General features: G+C 46.3%; 1 protein-coding gene across 2 annotated transcripts in view; it reads right to left on the reverse strand.

Annotated features, from left to right (window-relative positions):
• Nucleotides 1-17,542, reverse strand: part of Bsdc1 (BSD domain containing 1) — a 32,279-nt gene extending 14,737 nt beyond the window's left edge. The window contains exons 1-9 of one of the 2 annotated variants that reach the window (XM_052716341.1): nucleotides 17,510-17,538; nucleotides 17,207-17,267; nucleotides 13,126-13,242; nucleotides 6,748-6,915; nucleotides 4,678-4,732; nucleotides 2,522-2,637; nucleotides 2,068-2,136; nucleotides 1,818-1,896; nucleotides 490-960 (exon numbers count right to left, since the gene is read on the reverse strand). In XM_052716341.1, coding sequence (XP_052572301.1) covers nucleotides 490-960; nucleotides 1,818-1,896; nucleotides 2,068-2,136; nucleotides 2,522-2,637; nucleotides 4,678-4,732; nucleotides 6,748-6,915; nucleotides 13,126-13,242; nucleotides 17,207-17,267; nucleotides 17,510-17,520 — 1,147 coding nt within the window. In that variant the 5' untranslated portion in view covers nucleotides 17,521-17,538. Of the gene's footprint in view, nucleotides 1-489; nucleotides 961-1,817; nucleotides 1,897-2,067; nucleotides 2,137-2,521; nucleotides 2,638-4,677; nucleotides 4,733-6,747; nucleotides 6,916-13,125; nucleotides 13,243-17,206; nucleotides 17,268-17,509 lie in introns of both variants that reach the window. The other variant, XM_052716342.1, reaches the window with a different exon arrangement.
• Between the last annotated feature and the right edge of the window lie 9,130 nt (nucleotides 17,543-26,672).

Below are 26,672 nucleotides of genomic sequence, written 5' to 3' on the forward strand. Positions count from 1 at the left end.
GCAATAGAAACTCTAACAAAGACATACTATATGGTGGTTAAGAGCACTGACTGCTCCACCAGAGGACCCAGGTTCAATTCCCATCATCCATGTAACGGCTCATAGTTGTCTATAACTCCAGTTCCAGACGACCTAACACCCTCACCCAGACATACATGCAGGAAAAACACAATCTATACAAAATAAAAAATAAATTAAAAAAAGACACACTGCATGTAGATGGCGCACACAGATAAAACATAAAAATAAAAAAGTCAAAAAACCAAGCCAAACAAAAAGATCCCAACAATTTCCAAATGCATCCTTCAAAGACCATGTAAATGTCAGCTAACAAAGTAAGCTGATAGATACACAGCTCTCCCCCGTTATCACCAGTGAAGTCTGTCTGCTCCTAGGATCCTGACAAAGGACACAGCTATAACACATCGGCAGACATGGTGGCTGCTCTTGCTTGCCCTGCTCATACTGTACCCAGGCCTCCAGACCTACCTTTCTTGCCATTGTTGGAGGGTGTAGACTTCCCACTATCTGAGTTCAGCTCGAATACTCGTAAGTCTGTGGGCACCTCCTCTCTCAGGGTCTCTACTCTGGCAGGCGGCCTGGGCTCTGGGCCGCTGGCTCGGCCTGCAGGGGTGAGAGGCTTGGAGGGAACTGGGGGTGGAGGTCCTGTTTCACCCTCATCCTCAGCCAGACTTTGTTCTTCCAAAGATGCCTCAAGTAGCTTTTGGGACAGGTCTTTGGGCAGTATTGGTGCCTCAGGTGCAGCAGCAGGGTTGGCAATCTGTGTCACAAGGGAGATACTCTCACTGCTCTCTGATGGGGTCACCTCTGCAGGGGGCTCCACTGGAGTCTCTTCACGAGGGCTCTGGGGGCCAGGCCCATCTTCAGGGGATGTGAAGGTTTTGGTCTCTTTTGGAATCTTTGCCTCTTTTGGAGACGGTGCAATAACTTCAAGCTCCTCTATAGAGAAAGAGGTAGGGAAAAGGGGGAGTGTAAGGCAGTCAGCCCCAAGACAATCTTGGAATGTGCACATCCTGACCTTTTTACTACAATGAAGACTAGCCTATGTCCCTCAGTGCTACCCCAGCACATTCCCTGCTAGTCAGTCTCACCTATACAGAGGCCAAGCTGGACAGCTAGCAATACAGCCCGAGACAACGGAAGACACTGAAAGACAAGGCCTGGAAGTGGGTCTGCTCTGGGTTCAGCCCAGACTGTTCCATCCTATGCAAGCCAGTACTTGTTACCTTCAACTTGCTACCTAATTGTTGAGAAGGGACCCTGGCTTCTGCTAAAGGCTACCCACACATTAAGCTCTTAGTGGAGGTTGGACATACAGTATAAGTATTTAACACATCCTGATCTACAGTCTTGTCTTTTTTATTTTATTTCAAGATAGTTTTGCTATTTGTAGCCCTGGCTGACCTAGAACTCACTATGTAGACCAGGCTGGCCTTGAACTCACAGACATCTGTCTTCCTCTGCCTCTTAAGTACCAGGCACTGGAGCCACAATCCTACAGTCTTATGTTGAAGGGGATGGGGGAAGGGAATCTAGATTTTCAGTGTGCTCCCCAATAACTATGTGACAGCAGGTACATATGTGATGTGACAGTCTATTCCAACTGGCACATGTCATTTCTGTAACCAAACTCTAGGTCCCACAAGCCCTGTATGACAGCTCCTTGTCAGAGCTGACTGCTTAGTACATACATTGTACCCATTTCCTACTTTTCCAGGGATGCCATGTCTTTTCAGGCCTTCTAGAGTACCACAGACAAGCTTGTCACCTGCCCATCTCATTTCAAGGCCACTTACCTTCTTCCTCTTCCCAGCCAGGCTCCTCAGAAATGCTTTGGTCAGCCCGCTGCTTCAGGGCGTCCCTCCGGGCCTGCTCCTGAGTGTGGGAGAGTAAAAACCAGGAGGTTAGGGCACCCTCCTCTCAGGCCCTGATCCTGACCCTAGAACCCTTGGCACCCTCAGAAAAGACTACAGTCTTCAACTCCTCCTTTCCAGCCTGCTTACCCCAGGGCTGATTCAGGGGTCTTCCCAAGGTGGACTAGCATACCTGTTCAAGTTGGTGGACTTTATAGAAGTACCGGTGCCAGAATTCTGAATGGGAAACAGCCACTGGAACCTGGAGGAGGAAATGGAGGTGAAAATCTGGGAATGATGTGTGGAGTCCTAATCAGTCTGTTCCCAGCCACTCTAGAGTACAGACACAGGAAGTGGCTTTATAGTAATTGTCAAAGTCCTTCCACCCCACTTTAATTCAACCAGACCCATTCCTGCACTCAGCTTGGCCAAGGAAGGAGAACAGAACTGCCATAAGACTTTGCTGGTCTTTCCATTTCTCACCATTCTGACTGCCAGAAGACTGGCAAATCAGCCTCTTCCTGGCAGCTTCTTGGCTCAGCACATGGGCCATCTGGTTCTACAGGGTTTCCCACTACACATGTCCCTCCCACTTCCCAACACCTCAGGGTTGGAGCCAGCTGAGGTCCTGCTGGCAGGGCCCTCACCATCTTGGTGTAGAGGGCCCGGATGGAGGGGCTGCCTACAAGGAGCTCTGAGATCTCCCCCTTCTTCTCCTCCAAGCAGAACTGGGAAAGCCAGGCGTCAAACAATTCCGGGGGCCCTGCAAAGGGACAGACGCTGACGGTCAGTTCCCTGTGTCTAGGGAAAGAACACTAGGACTAGAGAAAACACTTAAGCCTGGACTTGAACAGTAAAGAGAGCTTGAGGGTTGTTTCCAAAGCCATTTTATCCAAGGGGAAAGAGTCAGGCAAGGTGAAGGGTTGGATGGGTTCTTCCAAAACCAGGATCTCTAGAGAGGACCAATCTTCAAGGTCTCCTAGCTCCGCTGCCACATCAGCCCTCTGCACTGGCTACTGAAACAGCTTCCCTGTCAGACCAAGGGCTGTGTCTCTGTCTGCCTCCGCCACGAGACAGGAGTCTCTGCCCTCCTCCCCCTCTTTGGTCCCTTGCCTCCCTCTCCTGTTTTATTTTTTTCCAGGCCTGCCAGGGCTCCTCCTTCACCTCTCTTCACTTTTTCTCGTGAGTCTCCCCTAAATCACTGTGCCTCTTCTGACAGCTCCTCTTTCTTTCTAACCCAGAACCCACCCTGGGCCCCAGATCCAACTGTCCTCATGACACCAGTTCATGTCTGTCCCCACTTGGCTACCGCAAGAAACCAGAAGACTTCCAGCTCCTTCCTGGCCTCCCTGTCCTGATTCTCCTTCTTCAGGCTCTCTTGTTGCATACTTTCCTCTCCATCCTCACCTCTGACATGGGGACCCCTGGGCACCCCAACATCACTTTCCCATCTTTGTCTCATCCTTTACAACATAGCCTCATGGGCTACTTTACAAAATGCAAAACGTGATCACTTTGGGCCTCCAAACTCTTCAATAGTCCTCTACAATGTGAGCTTTTAAAGCTAGGGTCCACAGAAAATCTTCAAAGATCAAAGAATCCCCACACTTGTACACACACACATATACGTGTGTGTGTGTGTGTGTGTGTGTGTGTGTGTGTGTGTGTGTGTGTGTGTGTGTGTGTGTGTATGTTTTTGACTTTGTTTTTTGGGCCAGCATCTTACTACATGGCCCTGGATGGCCTGGAACTTGCTATATAGACCATGCTGACCTCAAACTCTTAGGGATCTGCTCGCCTCTGTCATCCAAGTCATGGGATTAATAAAGGCATGCACCACTATGCCTGGCCTTGAACATAAAATTTTATAAAGAAAGGGCTCATCATTTTGATTAGTTTTTTTCTTTTTAACTTTTCTGGTATTGGAGATTGAACCTAGCACCTTGTGTATGCTAGGCAAACATATCCTAAGTCTTTTTGTTTTTACTTTGGTACAAGGTTTTGCTAAATCGCCCAAGTTGGCTCTGAACTCATTATATAGCCCAACCTAGTCCCAATCTTTCAATTCTCCTGCTTCAGCCTCCAGGTAGCTGGTATTTTAGGAGTATGCTACTGTACCTGCCAGTCAACAGACTTTCAAAGGCCTCTCTACTAAAGAAAAGTCCTTTCTGACCAAACACCAGCTGCTGCTTTTGACACACAACGCCCTCCCCCGCCAGCTCCCTGGCTGCACCTTCCCTCCTCAAGGACTTTGTGTCGCCACACGAGCTCCCTGTGCTCTGGATTTTTAAACACACTCCTGCCCTTGCCTGAACAGCTTTCCACTCCTAAACATTGCTTCTAGGCTCAAAGGGCTAAGATAGCTGGGTGTCCACCATGCTGCAGAAGGAGTCCACCCCCCCCCCCCCCCACCTCTGCTTGGTCCCTTGTCTCCATTTGCTCTCTTTGCAGCCTGGTTCTGAAGGAATGGGCAGCTTGAAGGCTTACCTCATTTCCGGTCTCTAGTTTCTAGCATGGGGCATAATGGACAGGAACCCAAAAGGGGGAGGGACAGTAGGGATGCCAGACAGCTGGACAGAGAGGACAAGGGACTGTAAGAGCAAAGCCTCCTCACAAGACAGAGTTCAGGTTAAAATACTCGAGGTTCAGGGAAGAAAGGGCCCAATAACCTACTGCATAGATTATAAGGTAATACAGGTCCTACTCTGTTCCCAGTACGTAGGGCTACCTAGCCTGTGCCATCGACAGTCTACATCTTCTCCATCTACCTGCCCCACAAGCTCACCCCACTGCTACCCCTCACCATCCGGTTCGTTGCAGTACGTTGCCGGGTCTGACTGCAGACTGTAGAGACGAGCCTGTAAGCAACAGAGAAGAGATACAGAGAGAAGCAGTCGGGCAGAGTGTCCAATCAGCTACAACCCAGCTTCCCCTAGTCGGCTGCCAAATCCATAGGGCACTTATTAATGATCGCAGTGGCACTCAGCTAGTCCCCAAAACTAAGGCCCTCAGAAAAATAGTCTCTTCTCCAATATTCCAACCCTGAGAACTAAGAAAACACAGTAAGCAGGTTATAAAATTAAATGTAAAACTTCTGTAATATGTGAAATTTTAAAAATGTCAAATACAATTACGTTAATAAAGTCCAAACTTAAAGGCAAAATCTGAGATAATGTAATTACCCCCAAATTAAAATCCAACAAGGCTGAGCATGGTAATACACTTTTTTATTAATCCCAGCATTTGAGAAGCAGAGGCAGGCTGATCTCTGTAATTTTAGGGCCAGCCTGATCTATGTACTGAGTTTCAGGCCAACCAGGACTATAGTGAGGTTATATCTCAAAATAAATACTTTAAAAAAATCAAGTAACAATGCTGGGCAGTGATAGCACACGCCTTTAATTCTAGCACTTTTGAGGCAAAGGTAGGCAGATCTCTGAGTTTGAGGCCAGACTGGTCTACAAAATGAGTTTCAGGGCAGGCAGGGCTACACAGAGAAACCTTGTTTTGAAAACCCAAAACCCAAACCAAAAAAAAAAAAAAAAATCCACCAACAATAACCAGGCATGGTGGTGCACACTTTTAATCCCAGCAAAGACAGAGGCAGGTAGATCTCTTGAGTTTGAGGCCAGCCTGGTCTAAAGACTGAGTTCCAGGACAGCCAGTGCTACACGGAGAAACCCTGTCTTAATAAATCAAGCAATAATAATGATGATGATGACGATGATAACAATCCCATTAATAATATCTTGCACTGGGATGTGATTCTGTGGTGGAACCCTTGCTTAGCATGTATAAAGCCAACATGGCAGGGAACGGAGTTAGGCTCAGCCAAAGAGAAAAGAAAAAGCAAATCTCAGAGTCACTCTACCAAAAGCACTGTAAAGCTCTGCTCCACTAGGGCCCCAGGAAGTCCAACTTCAGCGGACAAACAGAAAGGCCCTCCTTCCTCAGCCCATCCAGAGCTGGGCTGTCAGCACGGGAACTTCAGCAACTGAGTTTTAATGATGAGTCACTGTGATCACTTAGACTTTTACCATTTAAGATCTCAAAATTCTGGCACATGTTAGTAAATAGTGCCAGTAATGCAAGCTTGGAATGGCAATCCAGCGTGGTAAGATGCAACAAAGACCTGGCTGCCATGATATGACCCTTGAACTCAAGAGACTGACCATGAAACAGGAGGCAGAGGCACTAACACGCTGTTCTAGTTGCTGTTCATGGATTCTGACTGGTATGTTTATTTCCGGTGGAAATTAGTCTTTTTTTTTTTCCCCCGAGACAGGGTTTCCCTGTGTAACATCCCTGGCTGTTCTGGAACTCACTCTGTAGACCAGGCTGACCTTGAACTCATAGAGATCTGCCTGCCTCTGCCTCCTAAATGCTGGGACTAAAGGCATGTACCACCACCACTTGGTGGAAATTAGTCTTAAAGAACCCAAATATGAAACAAATTATGCCCCAAAGATGTTCTTCTCATTGTCCTTTCTATGGTTGAAAGCTGAAAAGAATCCAAATGTGCAACACCAGAAAGTGATTGAACAAATTATGCTATTTATACTCACTTGCAAGAAATTTTTTTTAAAATTTAATTTATTTAGGTTTTTCGAGACAGGGTTTCTCTGTGAAACAGTCCTGGCTGTCCTGGAACTCACTCTGTAGACCAGGCTGGCCTCGAACTCACAGAGATCTGCCTGGCTCTGCCTCCTGAGGCTGGGATTAAAGGAGTGCACCACTACCACCACTGGCCTTTTTACAGATGTTCTCCAATTATACAAATGTGTCTCAATTTTTAGCTGGAACACATATTCCTGTGGTATAGAAGGCTGGTAGATAAAGCTTCAAATTTCTAGCAGAGGCTATCAGTGACTACCTTGGTGCCATCATATGGCTCGGCTGTGCCAGAGGGTGTGCCCATCAGGGTGATGACATCGCAGTCGATGGTTTTGTCTGCCGAGGGGGCAAAGGTGTCTGAGATCACCCCTAAGAAGTCAGATAAACCCTTCTTCATTTTTTCTGTTGCCCCTGAGGAGCCTTCCGTCTGCAGAGAAAACCAAAGGAAGACAGTGTCCTAGGAGCAGAATGCAGTCTGGGGTTTAGAAGGTGAAGCAGTACTGGGAGAGAGGAGTACAATGTATGAGGATCCGAGACATGCTTAAAATCCTTCTCCCCATCTCAGACTGGAGGGGGTAGGTAGAGCCCTCTAGTCACAGCTGGGGATGTTGAACAGGGCCAAGGTAGGCCTGAAGAGAGCTTCACCTGGTTGTTCCATCAAAACATCAAGGCACACTAGGCTGATTAGAACTTGGCAGTAGGGCTAGGGAGACGGCTCAGTTATGAGGACCTGGGTTCAATCCTACACACTCATGTAACAAGCCAGGTATGCTGACAGAGCTAGGGAGGCAAAGACAGGCAGATCCCTGGGGCTTGCTGGTCTAACCTAACCAACAGGCTTCAGGCCCAGTGAGAGACTGTCTCAAGAAACAAGGTGGTGGGTACACAACCCCTGAGGTTGTCCTTGGGCTTCTAGATGCATGAGAACCACACAATCATGTGAACCACACATATTTTCAAACTCACATGAATATGTATGCATGTGCACGTACACACTGACACACACACACATGCACACGCACGTCAAAAGAAGATCCATGTCATTATAGTAGGAAAGAGGGCCTGGGATGAGTGGTGGTTTTGAATCCCATGTCTATTACTGGTGGGCTATGAGACCAGAATCTTCTCTGTCTTTGTGAAATGTGGATGAACAGGACAGGGATGACACCTGACATAAACCAAGAGTAGTGCTGTGATACTGCACCTTTCATTACTGCTAAAGAAGTAGAATGTTCTGTAAAGACGCTGGGGAAATAAATAAGCAGGATAAGGACAGACAGCCTTGGCTTGCCAGGAGACAGTAGAAGGCTTGCAAATGAACCTTCTGGAGGCACCAACAGTGCATCATGGGTCAGTATGCCCTTTGCTTGGCATGGATGGTGAGCTGAGGGGCAGGCCAGACTCCAAAAATCTCATACAAAATGTAGTACTGATTTTGCTTTTTGAGACAGAATCCTGCTTGTAGCCCAGGCAGACCTAAAACTTGTTATGTGACCAAGCCTGACCTAAAATTAAAAATCTTACAGCCTCAACCTGACAAGTGTTAGGATTACAGGTGTGTACTGGTATTATCTCTGTTTAAAAAATAATAAATAAATTGTGTGTGTGTGTGTGTGTGTGTGTGTGTGTGTGTGTGTGTGTGTGTTTGCGAGTGAGAGAGAGAGCAGGTGCCCTCTCCAGAAGAGGGCATTGAATCCCCTGGAATTGGACTTAAGGTGGTTGTGAGCTGTCTGGCATGGGTGTTGGGGATAGAACTTAGGTTCTCTGGATGAGTCATCTCTCCAGCCCCTCCCTAGTAATATTTATTCTTGACTGAGCTGCCTAGGCATTTGCAACCTAGAGTCTACCATAGTGCCTGGAACACATGTTACCATAAGTATACAATCATATTTGCTGAATGGAAAAAAAAAATAAACCAATGAAATAAGTGATGCTTGCTACCAGCTAGACTCAGAGTAGTCTATCAAGTTACAACTTGTCATTCATACTTTTGGACTGGATTTCAGACACAGTCTTGCTTCATAGCTCAGGCTGGTCTTGAATGCTCAAACCTCATGCCTCAGTCTCCTGAGTGCTAGGATTACAGGCATGTGCCACCACACCCAATTTGTCATTTGTCATTATTAATAGCTACAGTAAACAAGAAGGATTTTGTTTGTTTGTTTGTTTTGTTTTGTTTTTTAAGACAGGGTTTCACTGTGTAGTTCTGGTGCCTGTTCTGGAACTCACTCTGTAGACCAGGCTGACCTCGAACTCACAGAGATTGCCTGCCTCTGCCTCCCAAGTGTTGGGATTAAAGGTGTGCGCCACTGCCGCCCAGCTCACAAGAAGGATTTTATACACTCAATAAAGTAAGCCTGGCAGAGAAAACACCTAAACTGTCTTCTTTCTTTTCCTGTTTCCATTCTTAACCTCTTTTGCCTTCTCCTCCCTTCCTTTTCTCTTTTATGAGGGGGCTTCAATTTATGCTGCCCAGGCTGATCTGAATTTCTATGTTCAAAGATCTGCCTCAGTCTCTTGTATAGGGAAAACAGTTACATGCTATCAGACCCAACTCAAAATGTATTTGTTATAACATGACCTCTACTAATCTCAGGATGATTGAGTTAGTTAGACATCAAATGAGGAAACTAGTTTGTTTCAAGACTAATGGAAAAACTATATATAAAAGCCAGTATGTAGTCAGGCGGTGGTGCCACATGCCTTTAATCCCAATATGGGGAGGCAGAGGCAGGAGGATCTCTGTGAGATCGAGGCCAGCCTGGGTTGTTATATAGAGAAACCCTGTCTCAAAAAAAGACCAAAACAACAACAACAACAACAACAACAACAACAACAACAAAAAGTCAGTATGTTAGCCAGGAATCGTGAATCATACTCATAGTTCTAGTACTTGGAAGGCTGAGGAAGAAGGACTGCTATGTGTTTGAGACCAGACTAAGCCATGTAGCGAGACGAGGTCTCAAAACCACCAAAACACACACACACACACACACACACACACACACACACACACACACACACACTTTATACTGTGCTGGCTAGTTTTATGTCAACTTGACATAAGCCAGTCATCTGAGAGGAGGGAGCTTCAACTGAGAAAATGTCTCCATAACATCAGGTTGTGGGAAGACTGTAGGGCCTTTTTTTTTTTTCCAGGTGGGCCTCGAGCTCACAGAGATCTGCCTGCCTCTGCCTCCTGAGTGCTGAGTACTGGGGTTAAAGGTGTGGGCCACCACTGCCCAGCATGTAGAGTATTTCTTAATGACTGATATGTTAGGGTCTAGCCCATTGTGGGTGGGGGCACCCCTTGGCTGGTGATCCTGGGTTCTCTAAGAAAACAGCCTGAGCAAGCCAGTAAGCAGCACCCCTCCATGGCTTATGCATCAGCTTTGGCCTTCAGGGTCCTGCCCTGACTTCCCACAGTCACGTGGACTGTGAGTTGGGATATGTAAGCCTAATAAACCCTTTCCTTCCTAAGCTGTTTTTGGTCATACTGTTTTATCCCAGTAATAGAAACCCTAACATACACTAATTTTAAAATCTAACTCCTGGGCTAGTGAGATGGCTCAGAGGTTAAGAGCACTGGCTGTTCTTCCAGAGGACCTGGGTTCAATTCCTAGCAAGCACATGGCAGCTCACAGCTGTCTGTAACTCCAGTTCCAGGGGAACTGACACCCTCAGAGTATATACAGGCAGAACACCAGTGCACATTAAATACATAAATAAATACATTCTAAAAAAAAATCTAATTCCTATCCTACCAGAAGATTTTATTGTACATCCCAGATTAACAAAACAGAGCCATGAGAATATAAATTGGCACAAGATAAGCACACTTGCAATCTCTAAGATTACACTCAAAATGTAAACATTTATTATTACTGTGTGTGATATGTGGGCGTGTCTGTATGCAGTATGGTGAACACATGGAGGTCCGGTCAGAGGACAACTCTGTGGCTGGTCCTCCTCCGTTTACATGGGCTCTGGGCACTGAACTCAGGCTGTCAGTCTTGTGTGACACATCACTCTACCTGCTATGCCATCCTGTTAGCCCATATACGTGTGCATTTCTAAAATGTTAATTATCTGGGGGACAGTCTCACACAGCTCAGGTTGGCCTCAAATGCAGCACTATGCTGAAGTGCTGAAATTACAGATATGTGCCACCATGCCCAGTCTGTAGGGCTTTGTGCATGCTAGTTGTAATGGTTACTACGGATTGCCAACTTGACAGGATGGAGAATCGCTCGAGGCAAGCCTCTGAGCACACCTGTGAGGGATTATCTAAACTAAATCTCCCTCTAGGCACGTGTGAAGGACTATCTGGTTTAGGTTAACTGAGGTGTGAAAGGCTATCTAGTTTAGGTTAACTGAGGTGGGAAGAGCCACCTTAACCGAGGTTGGCACCATTCCATGAGCTGGCAACCTGAACTGAGTAAAAGGAGGAAGTGAGCCGAGACTAGCAGCATCTGCTTCCTGACTTCGAATGCACCGTGACCAGCTGCCTCCTCAAGCTCCCTGTCATGACTTCCCCATCACAACTGACTGCACCCTCAAACTGTGAGCTGGAATAAACCTTCCGAAGCTCTTTCACCAGCCACCTGACCACAGGAATGAGACAGGTAACCAATACACTAGCACTCTAATGAGCTACATCTCCAGTTTCCTACTATGAATATTTTCTTTTCTTTTTTAAGGATTCGTTGTATTTTCTTGGTGTGTTTTGCCTGCACGTGTGTATGTGTACCCCCAGAACTGGAGTTACAGATGGTTGTGAGCCGCCATGTGGGTGTGGGGAACCAAGTCAGGGTCCTCTGTAAGAGCAGCAAGGGTACTCAACCACTGAGCAGTTTGTAATGGATATTAAAAGCCTAAAACTATACTTATTCTTGACCTTTCCAATATTGTATAATAAAATATCAGGGCAAAAGGCAAAAGCTTAACAATAATGATGTTCACAGAAGGTCTGCCCAATACTAGAAGTACAATAGGAAACAGGCTTTTTAAATTTACCTGACCAGCTGGCGGTGGTGGTGCATGCCTTTAAATCCAGGACTTGGGAGGCAGAGGCAGGTGGATCTCTGTGAGTTTGAGGCCAGCCTGGGCTACAGAGTGAGTTCCAGGACAGGCTCCAAAGCTACACAGAGAAACCCTGTTTCAAAAAACCAAAAAAAACCCTGACTGATGACCAGGCCATTTAGGACACTGTAGAATAAGGCCTGCAATGATTTAAGAAAGTTAAGGTACTGGAGAGCCAGCTCAGTAGTGAAGTCCAGAGGACCTGGGTTCCATTCCCAGCACCCACATGGTGCTCGTAACCATCTGTAACTGCAGTTCCAGGGGATCGGACACCTTCTGCCTGCCACAGGCACTGCATGCATGTGGTGCACAGATATACATGCAGGCAAAACACCCATATATATTAAATAAATAACTAGATAATTTTTTAAAAAGCCAGTTAAGAGCCAGGTATGTTGGTACATGCATCTGGGGATAAAGGCAGGAGAATCAGGAGTTTAAGGCCATCCTCTGATACATAGCTGAATTTGAGACGAGTCTAGGCTGAGATGTGACAAAAAAGAAAAAGAAGGCAGAGCCAGGCGGATCTCTGTGAGTTCGAGGCCAGCCTGGGCTACCAAGTGAGTTCCAGGAAAGGCGCAAAACTACACAGAGAAACCTTGTCTCGAAAAACTGAAAAAAAAAAAAAAAGAAAAAAGAAAAAAGAAAAAAAAAAAAAAGAAAAAAGAAAAAGAAAAGCCAAAGGGGTAAAAACTATGGTATTCAGGGCTGCCAAGAAGGCTCAGTGGCTAAATGCACATGTTGCCAACCCTGATGGTCTAGAATCAGGAGAGAATCAACTCTCACAAGTTGTCTTCTAACCTGATACTCGAGCGCGAGCGCGCGCGCAATTTATTTTCAAAATTATATTCAGTTGGCCCCAGGTTTTATGTTCTGGTTTTTTGAGACAAGGTCTCTGTGTAGCCCTAGCTGTAGACCAGGCTGGCCTTGAACTCAGATCCACCTGCCTCTGCCTCCTGAGTGCTGGGACTAAAGGCATGTACCACCCCTGCCTGGCTAGTTTTTTGGTTTGTTTGTTTGTTTTAAAGAAAGTATACATAGGAGTGTATTAACAATTTAACAACAGTTAAATTAACTATAGTTGGGGCTGGAGAGATGGCTCAGAGGTTAAGAGCACTGGCTGTTCTTCCAGAGGTCCTGAGTTCAATTCCCAGCAACCACATGGTGGCTCACAACCATCTGTAATGAGATCTGGCTCCTGTATATATAATAAATAAATAAATAAATAAATAAATAAATCTTTAAGAAAAAATTAACTATAGTTACCTTCATGGGAAGGGATTTGGGTACCTCTCGGTTGGACTTTTCTTTTACACACACATACACCACACATTTGTTTACCTGCATTTTCTACAATGCATTATTTTGCTAATGAAAAACATTCATGAAAACAATATAGACATGGAAAAACTACCAATCTATAGCTTATTTGCTTGACACACAATGCCTTCCAAGTGGCAGGAAAAACAATCACCTAACGAGGGAAAAGCTGGGGGTCCCCACCAGGATCAGGGCAGGCCAGACTGGGGTGGCACTCACGGCGGGGAGTACTCACAGCCAGCTTCTCCTTGACCACTCCGGCTGTAGCTGCAATGGTGCAAGCCGTGTCATGCTGGACCACCTGGGTAAACTCGGTCAGGTCCCGCTTCATGAACTCCAAAGCTTCAGTGGACTATGGGGACAGAGAGAATGACAAAGCTAGCAGACACATCGTGCCATGTGTCCGGGCTTCTTTAGCCCCAGACAAGTATGTGGAAGTGTCAGGTGACAGAGAGCTGGGCTTGGGAATAATGCTTCCTTGTCCCAATTCCACGGCGTGGATTACCTGGCAGCAGAGAGGGAAACACCTGTTGTTTAGCAGAAGGCCTGAGTTCCCGCCGAGGCACTCATAAACCATGTCCCCGGAGTGAGCCTCATTTAGTCATTGTTCCCCTATCAAAGGACCTCAAGAGCAGAGTGGCAGAGTGGAAGAACACATATATATTTTCCAAACAAACTCTGGGCCGGGCGGTGGTGGCGCACGCCTTTAATCCCAGCACTCGGGAGGCAGAGCCAGGCGGATCTCTGTGAGTTCGAGGCCAGCCTGGACTACCAAGTGAGTTCCAGGAAAGGCGCAAAGCTACACAGAGAAACCCTGTCTCGAAAAACCAAAAAAAAAAAAAAAAAAAAAAAAAAACAAACTCTGAAAACTTGCTTTGATATGTTTTAAGCCCTATCTGCTTGAAATTTCCAATTATATGATATAAGGTATGTGATGTATTATTTTTTAATTAAAAATATTTTTGAGACAGTCTCATTTTATCCCTGGCTGACTGGGAACTCGTTATATAGACAGGGCTGGCCTGATAGAGATCTACCTGCCTCTGTCTCCCAAGTGCTGGGATTATGGGCACTACCACACCCAGACAATATATATGTATGTGATATATATATTTTTTTAATTCCAAGGATGGATTCTCCCCTCAGTCTTGGTTCCACTGTTCCAGGTTCGGTCTATCCATTAGGTTTTTTTTGGACTGAATGATATTTGTTCCTGTCTAACCAATCTGTTTCAGAGCTAGCTTGAGCCAGCTGGTCCTCAGCTGCCTTCCATGTCTGTCTAGTTTATATCCTGCTCACCAACCCCAAGATGACTTCCTGAACCATCTGTGCTCACCCCACATTGCAAGTCCTCTCAATTTACATGGCTCAGTCATCTGAAATTTTGTTTTGAGAAGGTTTCACTATGTAAGCTGATCCTTCTACCTCCACCTCCCTCCTGAGTGGTGCACATCACGCCCAGATTACAGATCTGCACCATCATGCCAGCCAAAGCATGTTTTTGAGTGTTCTGTTTTTTAGTTTTTCCTGAGATGTGCTTGCTGGCTTTTTAATGGCCTGGCATGACTGTGTGACAATGAGGACCCACTAAAGGGCTGAAGCAGGTGGGACACAATGAGATTTTCCTGTTTGTTTATTTCTGGGTTTTTTTTTTTTTTTTTTTTTAAAGATTTATTTATTATGTATACAGCATGTATGACCAGAAGAGGGCACCAGACCTATTACAGATGGTTGTGAGCCACCATGTGGTTGCTGGGAATTGAACTCAGGACCTCTGGAAGAGCAGTCAGTGCTCTTAACCTCTGAGCCATCTCTCCAGCCCTATTTCTGTTTTTTTGAGACAGGGTTTCTGTGTGTGTAGCTGTGGCTGTCCTGGAACTTGTTCTGTAGCCCAGGCTGGCCTTGAACTCATTCATAGAGATCCACCTGCCTCTAAATCCTGAGTGCTGGGATTAAAGCTGTGCACCACCTTTTCTTTTTTAATATGTCACTCTAGTGATTGGCATAGTTTTAGGCATTCAGAGTCAAGGTGACCACAGGCTCTCTGGGTAGTTGCCCAGTAAGAGCTATCCTTAAGCACCAAAGGCTCTAGGAAAAGAAACAAGAATAACCCCCAAGGGGAGGTGATCCACAGAGAGTCTGCAGAGTACACACACACAGTTGTGAGCTAAGGACAAAGATCCTCAGAGCCCCACCTTTAAAGGGCAGGCAGAGAAACATGAGCTGAACAGAGTAAAGTTTCAAAAAGTGGTGGGGAGGGGCACATGTTAGTGTCAAGTGCTGCAGAAAGTTCCAGAAAGATAAGGGCTCAAAACTACCCAGTGGAGCTGGCAAGTGAGAAACAAGTGTGACTACAGATAAGTGTACAGTGGTGACTTCAGGGGCGGGGAGGGAGGAAACTGAGATCAAGCTTACTGAGCTCATATTTTTAAAGTGCGTGAGGCTGTTTAACACAGACTCAAGGGAAGAGTTTCTGAAGTCAAAGGGAAGAGAAAAATAAAAGAATGAAAAGGTTTGTTGGGGAGTGCCCAGACTGTTAGACTGGGGCAAGATGCACCTGTGCCTTCTCTACTATGTGTCTGTGCATGCAGTACAGGAGCAGGGAAGAAGCAGAGGAAGGCAGATCATACGGCCCTCTTAGAGCTGTAGGCTCTGGGCAATGCATGTTAAGGTGAAGGGAAGTGACTGAGTCAGGATGGGAAACAATCGTAAGGAAGCAGCAAACGAGCAAGGAAAAGAGAGAAGGAAAAAATTGGTGACGGTGACTAAGTTTTACCCACAGTACTCAATAAAAAGAGTGAATGCTGGTATAGTACCTAAAGTGCTACATATGGTCCTTAGTGCTCTATATCCTTCAATCCTCATGACAGACCATTAGATAGCTGTTATTATTTCACTTTACAGGTGAGGAAATGAAGCCTAGAAAGGTTAAAAGACTTGCCAAAGCCAAATGTGGTGCTATGTGCCTTTAATCCCAGTGTTCCAGAGACAGGTGGGTCTCTGTGAGTTAGAGGCCAGCCTGGTCTACATATGAGTTCCAGAGCAGCCAAGGGCTACATACACTATGAGACCCTGTCTCAAAACAAAACAAGCCAACAAAAAAATAATAACTTGCCCAAGTTCCCACAAATGTAAGTAACTAAAGGGAGAAATTAAGTCTTCTCTTTCTGAGACGAGCCTTGAAACACACAGGAAGCCCTCAGGTTAACACCTGCTGAGTGAACGCCACATTTTCTTTGCAGGAACATGCTACTTGGAGAACTCATAGAAAACTTTAGTGTAAAGGCCTCCTTCTTCATCTTCAACAAAATAAACAGCTCAGGAAATTCTCAACTGTGCTGGGCTGTAGCTTGAGAGACTATCCAAGAGCACCCAGGTCAGGGAGACAAGAAAAAAAAAAGTCGCTCCTTAAGTACTGGGTTGATCCAGGATCAGAAGGCTCTTGGAGTCTGCCCTAAAGCAGGACTCACTTTATTTGCTTGAGGTAAATAGTAATTAACTTCTTCACAACTTAGTTGGGCTAGTTTTTTTTTTTTTTTTTTTTTTTTTTTCCGAGACAGGGTTTCTCTGTGTAGCTTTGCGCCTTTCCTGGAACTCACTTGGTAGTCCAGGCTGGCCTCGAACTCACAGAGATCCGCCTGGCTCTGCCTCCCGAGTGCTGGGATTAAAGGCGTGCGCCACCACCACCCGGTTAGTTGGGCTAGTTTTAAACAAAGTAACATGGGACGAAACAGAGTCCCCCCTGGCATTGCCTACTACAGGGACAAGAATTATTCGATTCACAGGGATTACTCAGCCAGTCATTTCCCCCGGCCTGCACTCTCTGGCCATCAATCCCCCATCCCTCTGTAACCACACACTCAGACGGGGCTCACCAGGGACCAGTGCGTATGACACTCTCATCTCTACCTGGGTTCCTGTTTTTCACGTTCTCTGCTACACCTCCCTTGGCATGCTCATGACTCCCTAGCCTAGACAAGATGTTAGGTACTTTCCTTTCACAGTATCTACAACAGTAAGTAAGCGCCTGTTTTGTTTAACTGCCTCCCCACCGGACTGAGCTTTGTGAGGCCCAAGAATGTGTCTATTTGGCTAAGGTCTGTACCCTCCCAACCTGTCTTGAGAACAGCGATTGTCATATACTCTAATATTTAAATTGCTGTAAGAGTAAGGTGTTGTCAGTGGTGGTGTTTCATCCTTTTCTCCCACATGGCCTCACAGAAGCTCGAAAAACCCAGGCAGGGCTAGCTGGATCCGGTTGCAAGGAGACAGCGCGAGGGCCCTGCCAAGAGAAGAAGGGTGCTGGCCCGGCTTACCTTTTCTTTGACGGCCTGGTAACTCTGCTGCAGCCAGCTCCGCCACCACCCCACGTCCTCCCTGTGGAAGACACACACATCTGGTAGCCCCGCAGTGTGAGTCCTGCCCACCTTCTGCTGTGCCCGGCGGCTGAGGCTTCGCGGGCCGCTTCCCCACCCCCCTCGCGCCACGCCTCCACTCTGCCCTTTCAGCTCGGTTCGCACCCGCGCCGGCAGCCTGTCCGCTACAGAGATCCTGGCCCACAGCCCCAACCCTGGGAGAACCCAGGCCCCAAACGCCACAGAGAGGAACGACAGGCTCACCCTTCCGCCATCTTGCCTACATGACATCACCACTATTTACCGACCTTTGACTTCCGACACGGCACCGCCCCCTTAGGCTCCGCCCCCAGGCCCGCGCCCCAATCCCCGCACAGCACGGCTCTCCGCCCAGTCCCCGCCCCCTTCCTTAATTTGCCCGGTCTCTGTCTAATCCGAGTCCCAAATTCGATTTTTAGCTCCGCCTCTGAATTCTTGATCCAATCCTATTCAAGATTGCCCTCGGGTCCCACCCACCAACCGCTAGATTTCCCCGTAGCCCCTGACTACAGTGGCCTCTCTGAGCCAAGTTCCGCAGGCTCTCTAGACCGCGAATTGGAAGTGGAGGAAAGAAAAGGAGGGGGCCGGGCTCGAACGTCGAACGTAGGGCTAGGACCGCCCCCCTTTGTGAAACCGGCTGCGTAGCCCCTCTGCTCAGTGTTCTGTTCTAGGCTAATTCAGCGAGTACTGACAGCGGCGCTCTGAGCCAGAGTTTGGAAGGTTGTGGAGAGAATTCAGAGGCCACTTCAAGCTATCGTCTGGATGATCCTCAGTATCATCTGGAGAGACAGATACGCACTCAATTATCACAACTTTCGATGGCCTAACTTAGGACAGCGTGAGCTGAAAGTGTTCTGGAAAAATCCTGAGATCGACTGATAGAGAGGAATTAAGCTCTTTTGAATAATGGAAAGGAGCTGGGCGGTGGTGGCACACGCCTTTAATCCCAGCACTCGGGAGGCAGAGCCAGGCGGATCTCTGTGAGTTCGAGGCCAGCCTGGGCTACAAAGTGAGTTCCAGGAAAGGCGCAAAGCTACACAGAGAAACCCTGTCTCGAAAAACCAAAAAAAAAAAAAAAAAAAAAAAAAAAAAAAGAATAATGGAAGGGAGATTCCATAGATCTGGTGGCCCTGCCTACTACCCCGATCTATGCAAATCTTACCCTCATCCCAACACGAATTTGCCGTCCCTCCTGGAAGAAAGCACCTTAGCTAATTAGGGTCACCTCTGTCTGCCACTTGTCTGCCTAAGGATCAAACTATACCAATTCTCCCAGTGCTACCCCAACGCCGCCCATCTAACGAGAGAGAGAGAGAGAGAGAGAGAGAGAGAGAGAGAGAGAGAGAGAGAGAGAGAGAGAGAGAGAGAGATTGCTGTTATTATTTCTCCTATCTAAAAGACAAGCCAAGAAAGCACACACCTCTTTTTTTTTTTTCTTTTTTTTTAAAAAAGAGATGTGCTTGCAGGTGCCAGGACTGGCGTGGAACTTGTTGTGTAGTCAAGCTGACTTCCAAGTCTATTCTGCTTGGCTTCTTTGGCACTAGAATTAAAGGTGTGCACCACTGTGTCTGGTTTAACAGCTGACCCTCTTTTGACACCACACTATTTCTCTGCTTCTCCATATTTCTTTCTTTTATATGTTTTGAATTTCTCTCAGTCAGGTTTTTTTTTTGCCTTCTCACAATCTACTGGAGGAAGTTTTGTTAAAGATTCCAAGAACAATGGCCAATTTTCTATTCTCTTACTCAAACCATTAATAGCATACATGACTCAGTTACCCATTTCCTCCTTTCCCAGAGAATTTCTTCTGGTGGCTTTCAGGACATTGAGCCCTCCTGACCTGTCCCCTGGACATCTCTTCCACACAGATTTTTGCTTTCGTGCTTCTGGAAAGTCCAAGAGCCCAGTTCTTGGGTCTCTTTTTCCAATGTATGATCATTCCTCAGGTGACCTCAAGTCTCAAGATTTTAAAAGCCACCTGTATGTTGGCAACTTTCAGATTTTCTCTGCATCCCAGTGATCTTCTCAAAACACCAGGTTCTTTATAACTATTAGATTTGTAATAAGCATGTCACATGTCCTAACCCAGACTTCTGATGTGTCCACCTAAACCTCATCTATAAATGGCAACCTCATTCCTCCAGTAGTGCTCAAGCCAATGATCCTTGATTCCTCTCTCTCAGTTCAGTTGGTCCTCCTTTAAAGCAAAGGTAGAATCCAGTTTCCACTGCTACTATGTAAGACACAAAGCTACCTTCATCTGTCACTGTGCTACTCACAAGAGCCTCTTAGCTGTACAGCCTATACCCACATTCGCCTTCCCTTAACTTAGTGTCTCTGTTCTGTAAATAAGAAATGTGAGTCTCTGAGAATGTAGATGGACACAGCTGCTTTTGTGATAAAAGTAAGCATTTCCCCAAAACATCACTATATGATCTAGCAACTCTACTTCTGGGCATATACCCTGGAGAACTGGAAGCAGAAACTTGAACAGATAGTTAAGCACCCATGATCATAGGAACGTTATTTACAATAACCAAAACATGAAAGAAACCTAAGCGTCTCTTGGTGGGTGAATGGATAAACAAGATACAAATGTGTTTATAAAGGAATATTACCCACCCTTACTTGAAAGAAAGAAATTCCAACCTATGCTAGACCATGGGTGCGCCTTGACGATGTTATGCTAAGCGGAATGAAGCAGACACAAAAGCATCACTATTGTATTCATTTAAGTGAGGCACGTAGACTAGTCAAATCAGAGACAGAAAGTAGAAGGTTGACTAAAAGGCTTGGGGGAAGGGGAATATAGATTTTTGTTTAATGGGTACAGAGCTGAACCTTGGGGGGATGAAAATGCTAGATACATGGAGATGGCCGCACAGTAACGTGAATGCATTCCACTGCTGGACTAATTCAGCTTCCAAATCATTAAACTGAAAATGGTTAAGATCTGGGTCGGGGGGAGTTTGTTATGTCTTTGTTTTTTTGACTAGAGGATTGTGTTTTGTTTTTTAGCTTTTTGAGACAGGCTTTCTCCGTATAGCTTTGGTGCCTGTCCTGGATCTCATTCTTTAGACCAGGCTGGCCTTGAACTCACAGAGATCCACCTGGCTCTGCCTCCCAAGTGCTGGGATTAAAAGGCATGCACCACTGCTGCCCGGCCTTAACTAGAGGATTGAACCCAAAGTGTCGTGGATGCCAGGCAAGCACGCTACCGGTGAGTTACATCTCCAGCCCTGAAATGGTAACTTACGTTATCTTACATATAAAAATATGTCAATCAGATCTCCACTTCCCTCTTCCCACAGTCCTTCAATGTCTTCCAAAAGGCAGTGTCTGTTCACCAAAGCCTGTGAGCACCGCATTCTCCTCTGCTCCCTCCCTGGCTGATGTGACCCCTCACTACTGCTCTCCTTGGTCAAAGTCCTTCATATACCTCGGCTGCTTTGATTGCCCTGAAAATTTCTGGGGCTTTCCTGACCCAGAACCTTGGAATTGGTTCTTTCCCCTAGAATGTTCTTACCTCAACCTCTTTCCCACTCTGACCACTTTGTTGAAACCTAAAGCTTGTGTGTGAGAATGGCGCACACCTTTAATTCCAGCACGTGGAGGCAAAGGCGGGTGGATCTCCATGAGTTTGAGGCCTGCCTGGTCTACATAGAGTTCAAACAAAAAACAACAATACCACTCAAAGCTAATACTAAGCAAGCTCACATTCCCAGTTCCACCATCTCTCTTCCCTGCGTTCTTTTCTCCAAACCAATCACCATAGCGAATATTGGTTTGTTTGTTTATTTTTAAGAAATTACCTGCCTCTTCTGTCTGGAAGTGTGATTTCCACGAAGACAGATTTTTGTCTCTTGGCTGCCTGTCTAACCCCCAGCACTTAGAGCAATGCTTGGTGTGAGATGCACACTCAACAGTCGTAGAATGAATGAAAGGACCGGGAAAGCGTGGACAAAGACAAGACTGCTGTGGGATGGTCTGGAGCAGCTAAAAATGCAGAGGACAGAGATGGAGGTGAGCAAGTGAAGTCTATCAGCATCAGCATCCAGGTTCTGAGACTTCTGGACATGAGGAGAGTTGGCAAGGGTTTTGTTTTTTTGTTTTTTTTTTTTCTTGTGGAGCTGGAAGATCAAACCAAGGGCCTCGAATGTGCCAGATGTGTGCTCCACCACTGGTTGCACACCCATCTTACCTGTGTGCCGTCACCAAAGGCTTTGTTTTCTGTTTACATTTGCTTCTGAATTTTGTCTTTTACAACAGGCTCTGTGGGGGCTGGAGAGATGGCTCAGCAGTTAAGGGCCTGCTGCTCTTTCAGAAGATCCAATTCCTAGTACCCACATGATGGCTCACAACCTTTTGTAACTGCAGTTCTAACAGGTCCAAGGGCCTCTGCAGGCACTGAGTACTCACAGAAGCACATGCATACATGTGCAGGCAAAACACCCATACACATAAAGCAAAAATGAATCTTTTTTTTTTTTTTTTTTTTTGGTTTTTCGAGACAGGATTTCTCCATATAGTTTTGGTGCCTGTCCTGAATCTTGCTCTGTAGACCAGGCTGGCCTGAAACTCACAGAGATCCACCTGGCTCTGCCTCCCTAGTGCTGAGATTAAAGGCATGCACCACCACCACCCAGCATAAATCAGTTTTCTAAAAGATAGGGTCTTGCTATACAGCTAGCTCCAAACTTGGAGTGTAGCCTAGGTTGTCCTGAAATGCCTCATCCTGCCTTCAAACAAAGCCATCATTCAGTCTTTTACCACCTCTACAACTCCTGTGTAGACCCAAGCCCCCGGGTTAATTGGAAGAGCCACAGAAGATCTGGGGTTATAGATATGCACAATTGAATTAGGATCATATTAAACAAGAAATCTTTTATAAATTAAGAAGTTGATATTCAGAGACATAGAATCTCTTCCCAAGGCCACACAACTGGGGAAGGCTAGATTTCTGATGTGAGCCTGAAGTTGTCTATTCCAATCAAGTTTCTGGGACTGGAGAGATGGTTCAGTGGTTAAGAGCACTTGTTGCTCTTGCAAAGGACCTGGATTCAATTACCAACACCCATATGGTGGCTCACAACCATTCATACATGCACAGATGTGGGGTATTCACCAGAGAAGACTGCTAAGACATAGGTTTAAGCCAATAGAAAGTCTTTATTAGGCAGCTCGTGACTGTGCTGCGTGTTTGGGATCCCAGCGTAGCCTGGAGCCTTTCTCAGGGTAAGCTTTTAAGCATAATGACCATGTCCTGGGCTGATATACTTAAGTTAACAAGAACAGCTAGCCAGATGTGGAATTACAGAAGTTAAAATGCAGGGTTAGTACATTTAGAGACTTTCCCAGAACTGTGGACTTTGATGGATCAGGCCTTTGTTTTAGTTTTGGCAGGTGGTGCTGCCTTGCCTGCTGAGTTTTACAGCCTGAACGGTACTTCCATCCTGGAGTCACGTGTACTAAGGACTGGAGCCTGTTACACCTAGTTCCAGGGAATCTAACAAGCTCGTGAGTGGTGCACTTGTATGCATACAGGCAAAATGTCCATTCACAATGTAAAAAAGTAAATCTGAAATTACGGTTTTAAAAACCAAGTTTCTGCCGGGCGGTGGTGGCGCACGCCTTTAATCCCAGCACTCGGGAGGCAGAGCCAGGCGGATCTCTGTGAGTTCGAGGCCAGCCTGGGCTACCAAGTGAGTTCCAGGAAAGGCGCAAAGCTACACAGAGAAACCCTGTCCCGAAAAACCAAAAAAAAAAAAAAAGAAAAAAAAAAAAAACCAAGTTTCTGCCCCTCTCACAAGTTATGCCTTTACTTTGTCCTGCCCACCCACCCAGATAATACGCTGTGAACAGTCAAGGACTGTTTCCTACCCATAAGCATAGCTCACGGCCTCGAGCCTAGCACAGTGCGTGCTCACAAAGTCCTAAGGTTATTAGACAGAGAAACGCAAAGCGGTCTAATCTTCCTCATCTCTCCATTCCCGAACCTTGATCCTGGACTCCTCCCTTTCACTGGCATCACTTCCAGCATCAAGTGGATTTGGACTCAAAACCCAGTTCAGCCACTTTCCAGCAATGTGGCCTTTCCAGACTTTGGTGTCTTTAAGATGGCATTCAAACTGCTGTTGTTGTGAAGATTACATGTGTTAACTATCTTCCGCTTACCCTTGTCCTCAGAGCCTAACACAATGCTGAGCCCTGGGATCCAGGCTCTGTTCCTAAGAAGCCCATACACCGGCCTACCACTAGATGGCGGTGTGTATTCATTTATACGATACCTCCTCAAGGATCCTAGCAGGGAGTGGTCCTGGGGAAACTTACAGATCCTTGGAGAGACCTGGTTTTTCTCGATGAAAGGCAGCCATGCCTTGGATGATCCTGGGAGGTGACTCAAGCCTTCTAGACCTTCTGGAAGTTTCAGTGGCACAAGCTCACACTGGTTCCACTGTGGCGACACCAGGACAATTGGCAGGAAGGATTAAATAAATTGTATAATCTGGAACAAAGTGAATGTACCTAGCTGGTCAGGTAACATAAAGCCAACTCAGTGGTTCTTGTGCTGCCTTCTAGAACTGACTGTTAGAAGTTCAGAATTTGAAGCCAGGTGGTGGTGGTGGTAGTGGTGGTGGTGCACGCCTTCAATCTCTGCACTTGGGAGGCAGAGGCAGGAGGATCCCTGTTAGTTCATGGCCTGGTCTAAAGAGCAAATTCCAGGACAGCCAAGGCTACACAGAGAAACCCAGTCTAGAAAACCCAATAAATAAGTAAATAAAGTAATTACATTTTGTTTTCACCTCATTTTTTGAGATAGAGTCTCTCTTGAACCTGGAACTCACCTATGCAGCTAGACGGGCTGGCCAGCAAGCCCAGGGGTCCTCCTGTCTCTACTTCCTCAGAAGCGGGGATAGCAGGTGCACACTGCTGTACCCAGGTTTTGAGTGAAAGCCCCGGTGTGCGGCAGGTGGAAGGACCATAGGGGCGGTGCTATCCGAGGGGGCTACGCTTTGAAGCTCAGATAATGTCACATGCTCTAGACACTGAGCATGAAGCTCCAGACTGTTATCCCTGCTGGCCTGGGCTCTGCTTTGCTCACGCTATCCTTACTGTGTCCCTTTTGGAAGAGGAAAGTGTGGCCTATGCCATTATATACTGACAACATTTAACTTGTTTTTGTTTTTGTTTTTTTCAGGAGAAAATAGTTAAGAGTCTGTATTATGTAGCAATTTCCTCTGAAATTAAAGTCTTCCACCTTTGGGGACTGGAGAGATGGCTCAGTGGTTCAGAGTACTTCCTGCTCTTGCAGAGGGCCCTGGCTCAGTTCCCAGCGCCCACATGTGAGCTCACGATCATCTGTAGCTCCAGGTTTGGCATCTGATGCACTCTTCTGACCTTTGTGGGCACCAGACACTCACATGTTATAGATACATATCCACACATGAAGGCAAAACGCTCATACACATGAAATAAGTAAATCCAAAAGAAAATTTTAAAAAAATTTCATCTTAAAGAGAAGCTCCTTGGCTGAGAGGTGGTGGCACACGCCTTTAATCCCAGCACCCAGGAGGCAGAGCCAGGTGGATCTCTGTGAGCTCGAGGCCAGCCAGCCTGCTCTACAGAGCAAGATCCAGGACAGGCACCAAAACTACACAGAGAAACCCTGTCTGGGGGGGGGGGGGGGAGAAGCTCCTTAAGACACAGGATGTTAAATGGATGGTCAAACAACAGGATATTCCCAAGGGAGGTGAGATGCTCCATCCTGCAGGGAAACTTGATAAGCTCAGTAAGTAAACAACATAAAGACTTCAGGAAGGCCCTGAAACTGACCAGATTCAGTAGAACCCTCCCTCCTCAAGCATGTATAAGCAGTAAGGACTGCTGAGAGACTCTCACAGCAGCCAAGCTACCTGGAAAAAACACTCTCCAACGTGTTGAGAGGCTGTGCAGTGTTCTCTAGGTTTCCAGTGTTTATGACCTGTCACCCATGTGGGGGTGGGCTTTTGGTGATGCAATCGTCTTTGAGTCATTCCTGCTCCTGTAAGTGACCACTCACCATAATCCTGTGAGTAATCCCAATAAAATTTATTGATTAACCAAGATGGACTTTGATGGTAATTTGTTCTGTCCTTGGCTCTGCATCTGTGATGAGTAGACTTTTGTTCATGTCTCCTCAGGAATAGTGTCACACAGAAAGGTCTAAGGTCTTAGAAGAAACTTTGAACTTTTTTTTCTGAGACAGGGTCTCACTGTGTAGCTCTGGCTGTCCTAGAACTCACTATGTAGACCAGGCTGGCCTCAGAGTGCCACTACACCAGGACTTACCAAACATTCTGTACGCTATGCCTTTGCCTCATATGAAGCCATGAACCAAAATGAACCCTTCCTCCCTTGGGTTGCTTCTGTCAGGGGTTTTGTGACAGTGACAAGAACTAACAGGCTTCCCCAGGAAGACACTCCAAAGCCCTGGCATTCCTCCACCACATCTTCACCTGCAATACAGTCTCTAAGAGGTGACATCAGACTCCTGAAGAACGGCCTGGAGGCAGTAGTGCTGGAAAGAAAGAGAAGAAAAATTACTTGAAATATGTAATACACCGAGAAGGGAAACTCAAGTGCAGGCTGTAATCCTTACCTGCTGTCCATTGTAAGGCTGAACTTGAACTTGTGGCTTTCCCACATCACTGTCACTCCAGGGTAGTCCATCTGCCTTCAGCCAGCGGCAGATGGTTAAGGTTTTTACCCAAGGTAGAGATTCAGTTTTTCATTACTGAGAGATCTGTGTCCCAACTCACCAAAAATTTTTTAAAATACAGCATGTGACTGAACTTTGTTTAACCTTAATTTTTATTAGCAATGTTAAAAAACAAAGGAAGTTTTTATTATGACATTTTCTTGCACTTTGATTCTATCTCCCCAACCTCTACTGTATTATCTCTTTCTTCCACCTCCCCTTGCGCCCTCCTCATCTTTCTCAAGTTTAGTCTTCCTTCTTGGTGGTCAGCTTGAGTAACAGACTCCCACCATGACTGCCCATTTCCGGCTTGTACCAAGGCACAGTAACAAGCCACACTTTAAACAATTCAGCATTTCCCCTTCACTTGCACCTGTGTTAAAGCCATGGCCTGCAGTGTGGCAGGAATGGGCACACCAGAAATGCAAACCATTTGTCTGTTGTTCCTCCAGGACTGTGTGGCCCATGCTCTACAAGGATGAGAAGTGCTGAGCGTGGGTGCCAAGCACACTGGCTTGTGATGGACAGCCCAGATTGCAAGGTCACCTGGTACCCCACAGTCAAGTGTAGAGTCTACCAGCACCTAATAAAAGTCTGGGAGCTTTTTTTGCAAAAGAAGTGCTCCTTATGAACGAGACATGACTTTTATAA

This window comes from Peromyscus californicus, unplaced genomic scaffold (assembly GCF_007827085.1).
Source record: "Peromyscus californicus insignis strain IS unplaced genomic scaffold, ASM782708v3 Scaffold_5__1_contigs__length_169319896, whole genome shotgun sequence".
Taxonomy (NCBI): Eukaryota; Metazoa; Chordata; class Mammalia; order Rodentia; family Cricetidae; genus Peromyscus; species Peromyscus californicus.